General features: G+C 43.7%; 1 protein-coding gene across 1 annotated transcript; it reads right to left on the bottom strand.

The window, feature by feature from the left end:
- On the bottom strand, window positions 2,724-3,455 carry LOC107616031. The gene has a single exon (XM_016318035.1). The coding sequence runs from the start codon at window positions 3,453-3,455 to the stop codon at window positions 2,724-2,726; it is 732 nt and encodes a 243-aa protein (XP_016173521.1).

The following is a 4,589-nucleotide window of genomic DNA, read 5'->3' as shown; positions in this document are numbered from 1 at the left end:
ACTACTGCCCTGAACATGTTCAGAGCAGGTCTTCCGAGGATAATATTATAAGGACTAGGGCAATCAACTATAAGATATTGTATGTCGATGATCCGAGATAGTGGGGGGTCTCCCATTATCCTTTTTAACCATATATAACCCTTAATTGGAACTCTTTCTGATAAATATAAGTATAAAGGTTTACCGACTTCTGGTTTTTACAGCACGGGTGGTGATGACAAAATGGTTTTGAGCTCGGCGAACGCTTTCTCACATTCTTCTATCCATTGAAACTTCTTATTCTTTGTTATTGTTTGGAAGAAATGGTATGATCGGCTTGAGGCTGATGGTAGAAACCGAGATAGTGCTGCTATCTTTCCTGCTAATTATTGTACCTCTTTTATTGTTTTAGGGCTCGCCATGTTAAGTATTGCTTCGCATTTTTCAGGGTTTGCTTCAATTCCTCGTGAAGTTAGCATGAATCCGAGAAATTTGCCTCCTTGCACCCCAAAGGTACATTTTTCTGGGTTGAGTCTTATCTTGTATGCTCGGATCTGTTCAAATATCTCTGAGGTTGTCGCAGTGTGACCTTTCCTGAGTGGTCTTGGCGACCATATCGTCCACATAGATTTTCATGTTCCAACCTATTTGGTGATGGAACACTTTGTCCATCAGTCGTTGGTAAGTTGCACCTGCATTCTTTAGACCAAATGGCATTACTCTATAACAAAAATTTCCATGTTCAGTTATAAATGCTATTTTGCTTTGGTCTTCTAGATGCATGAGTATCTGGTTGTAGCCAGAGTATGCATCAATGAAGCTCAAGCTTTTGAAACCTAATGCATTGTCTACGAGTTTATCAATACAAGGTAAAGGATAGGCATCTTTAGGGCATGGCTTATTTAAATCCGTAAAGTCGACGCACATGCGCCATTTACCTGAGTTTTTCCTTACCATTACCACGTTCGAGAGCCATGTGGTGAATCCGATTTCTTTGATGAAGTTAGCTTTAAGAAGCTTTTCGGTTTCTTCGAGTGCTGCCTTTGATTTTTCTGCTCCGAGATTTCTCTTCTTCCGAGCTATAGGTCGGCTGGTTTTGTCAGTGGCGAGCTTATGGCAGATAATGTTTGGGTCTATTCCTGGCATGTCTGCTGGGGTCCAGGCAAATAAGTCGGCGTTGTCTTGTAATACTTTTATGAGCTCCGATCTTTCTTTCCCTTGTAGTGCTTGACCGATGTATGTGACTTGTTCTGGTTTCGTCGTCAGCGGGACTTCCTGGAGCTCGTCTGCTGGTTGAGGCCTTTCTTGGGTGTCCCCACGAGGGTTAAGCTCTGCTAGAGATAGCACCTCACTTGTGTTGTGAATTGCTTTGACCTCTTGTTGGAATTCTTTTCCTGGAGCCGACCTCTTTAGGCTTACATTGTAGCATTGCCAAGCTTGTTGACGATCTGAATGGAGTGTCGCTATCTTTCCGTCCTGTGCCTGGAATTTGACACATAGATGAAAAGTTGAAACTACTGCCCTGAACATGTTCAGAGCAGGCCTTTTGAGGATAATATTTTAAGGACTAGGGCAATCAACTATAAGATATTGTATGTCGATGATCCGAGATAATGGGGGGTCTCCCATTATCATTTTTAACCATATATAACCCTTAATTGGAACTCTTTCTTCGGATAATCCGACTAATTCTCCGGCTGAGGGTTGTATGAGTCTTTCCGATATTTTCATTTTTAGAAAAGTTTTGTAAAAAAGAACGTCGGCACTACTACCTGGGTCCAGAAGGACTTTTCTTACCAATAGCTCGCCTGTTTGGATGGAAATTACCACTGGGTCGTCTGAGTGTGGTGCGGCCGAGCATATGTCATCCTGGTTGAAAGTGATTTCTAGGTCGGGTGCATCTTTGTTGTTATGTGGTGTTGTTCCTTCAATTGCCAGCATTGCGCGGTAGCTACGCTTCCTTGCCGAAGTTGTTTCACCTCCCCCGGAGAATCCTCCAGATATGCAATTTATAACCCCTTTAGGTGGGGCGTTGTTTGACCATTTATTGGCTTTCTTGCTTCCCGAGGTTTGCTGGCGCTCTTCTTTGTCCTTATCGCCCTCTTTGTATTTTCTTCCTTTGATGTACTTATCTAGGAGGCCTTGCCGAGCTAGTCTTTCCAATAGATCTTTGGCTATCACGCATTCATCGGTTGTGTGTCCATACTTCTGGTGGAAGGCACAGTGCTTGCTTTTGTCAACAAACCTCTGGTCTTGATAGATCCCAGCTCTTACTGGTGGTTTTATGATTTTAGCATTGAGTATTTCTTTGATTATCTTTTTCCTCCTTGTGTTGAATCTGGTGTAGTTGTCAAATTTTGGGGTGAGCTTGAATGGTTTGCCGTGCTCTTTGTTGTTCGCCGACCTTGGTATCCTGTCCTCCTCCCTTCTAGGTTTTCTTTCTGTTCTGTTGGCCTCACGGAGTTCTTCGATCTCCATTTGTCCGGCTGCTCTCTCTCAGAATTCCTCTAACGTCTTCGGCTTTGTGACTGCAATCATCTCTCTGAACTTTTCGGGCCGTAGGCCTGCCTTGAGGGCATGTAGGTGGACGGCGGGGTTCAGGTCTTATATTTCCATGGTTGCTTTTGTAAATCTGGTCATATAATCTTTCAAACTTTCTTGGGGACCTTGGCAGATGGTGCTGAGGTAATCCGATCCGTGTACGTAAATTGGTGCTGCCACAAAGTAATCGATGAAGGACCTTGCTAGCTCTTCAAAAGAAGAGATTGACCCTGCAGGTAATTTGAAAACCAAAGTAGAGCAGCTCCGTCAAGGTAAGTAGGGAAGTGCTTGCTTTTGTCTACAAACCTCTGGTCTTGATAGCTCCCAGCTCTCGCTGGTGGTTTTATGATCTTGGCGTTGAGTATTTCTTTGATTATCTTTTTCCTTCTTGTGTTGAATCTGGTGTAGTTATCGAATTTCGGGGTGAGCTTGAATGGTTTGCCGAGCTCTTTGTTGTTAGCCGACCTTGGCATTCTGTCTTCATCCCTCCTAGGTTTTCTTTCTGTTTTGTTGGCCTCACGTAGTTCTTCGATCTCCATTTGTCCATCCGCTCTCTCCCGGAACTCCTCTAATGTCTTTGGCTTGGTGATTGCGATTGTCTCTCTGAACTTTCCAGGTCGGAGGCCGGCCTTAAGGGTATGCAGGTGGACAGCGGGGTCCAGATCGGATATTTCCATTGTTGCTTCCGCGAATCTGGTCAGGTAGTCTTTCAGACTTTCCTGGGGACCTTGGCGGATGGTGCCGAGATAATCTGATACGTGGACATATATCCGTGCTGCAGCGAAGTAGTCGATGAAAGACCTTGCTAGCTCTTCGAAGGAAGAAATTGACCCTGCAAGTAATTTTGAAAACCAAAGTAAAGCAGCTCCGTCAAGGTAAGTTGGGAAAGCTCTGCAAAGCACAGGTTCGTTATTAGGTCCATTAAAAAATATCATAGACTAAAATTTCTTAATATGAGCCCGGGGGTCACCAATCCCCTTATATGGCTCGAGCGAGAAAGGTAGTGTAAAGTGTTTTGGCATCTGGTAATTTGTGATTTCTTCAGAGAACGGGTTGTTTAAGGTCAGCCTCTCCTTTGGAGGGTTGACACCCAAAAGGTCTATGCCGCCTTAGGTTGAGCCTTTGGAATTATCCTCTTGTTTACTGGCGTTGTTCAGGGTTGATAATTATCCTCTTGGAATTATCTCTTGACTTCTGCTTGTAGCTCGGCCATCTGGGCCATGAGTTCGGCCTGAGTGGGTTGATGAACTCCATTATCGGCCATGTGTGAAGGTTGAGAAACCCTGCGCAGAAAGAAAATACAATGTACTATATGGAAAAAGAGTGGGGTTAGTGTAACTTCTGGGCCCCACAGTGGGTGCCAAATGTTCCGTCCTAGGTGAACCGAGGTATATGACGCCAAAGTTAGCTGCTTGCGTCCTGGGAAGAGCTTATATGTCGTCTAGGGAGCAGCGTTGTAAGAGAACCTCGGCACCTTGAAACACGGCAGCGGGAGCACCTGCAAAAAGTACTCCGATGCTCAAGTAAGAATAGGGATTATCAGAGAATAAGAGAAATAAACTAGAGCGAGTAATGTAACCTGACTGTTCATAGGCTATTTGGCTTGGTTTTATAGGTGAGTAAGGTGTTAGTTGAGATTTGTGTGTTCCGATATGTCTGATGGGTGCCGTTGCTGGTATCTTTGACTGTTGCAGAGTTGTGATCGTGTTTGGGTAGTGGGCTCCGTTATTGTAGGTAATGGTTGGAAGATAACGCGGACTTGTTGATGACTCAGTCAAAGGTTTTCGTTGTTGCTTTGTTTGTTTTCGGGCTTTATGTTCGGCTTCGTCAGTTATGATCCTATTACCGAGTATAATGGGGTACACATCAGATAGAATTGGTGAATGGTGATGGAAGCGCTTACGACACCTACTCAAAAGTAGAAGTATACAATGCTTCTTTTTTTATTCTTCTAATAATGACAGCACTTGTTAATTGAGATTTGGTATCTGAACATGGAAGCTAAAAGATTTATCCTTTCGAAATAATTTTCCAGAAGGATATTTTCTTATTTTAAAGTTAAATAATTC

The sequence above is a fragment of the Arachis ipaensis genome, chromosome B09 (genome assembly GCF_000816755.2).
Source record: "Arachis ipaensis cultivar K30076 chromosome B09, Araip1.1, whole genome shotgun sequence".
Classification (NCBI taxonomy): Eukaryota; Viridiplantae; Streptophyta; class Magnoliopsida; order Fabales; family Fabaceae; genus Arachis; species Arachis ipaensis.
The sequence above is the reverse complement of the archived record's forward strand: the minus strand, read 5'-3'. Positions and strand labels throughout refer to the sequence as shown.

Coding starts and splice junctions, on each gene's coding strand:
- LOC107616031 (XM_016318035.1), bottom strand. CDS start 3,455: ATGATATTTTTTAATGGACCTAATAACGAACCTGTGCTTTGCAGAGCT.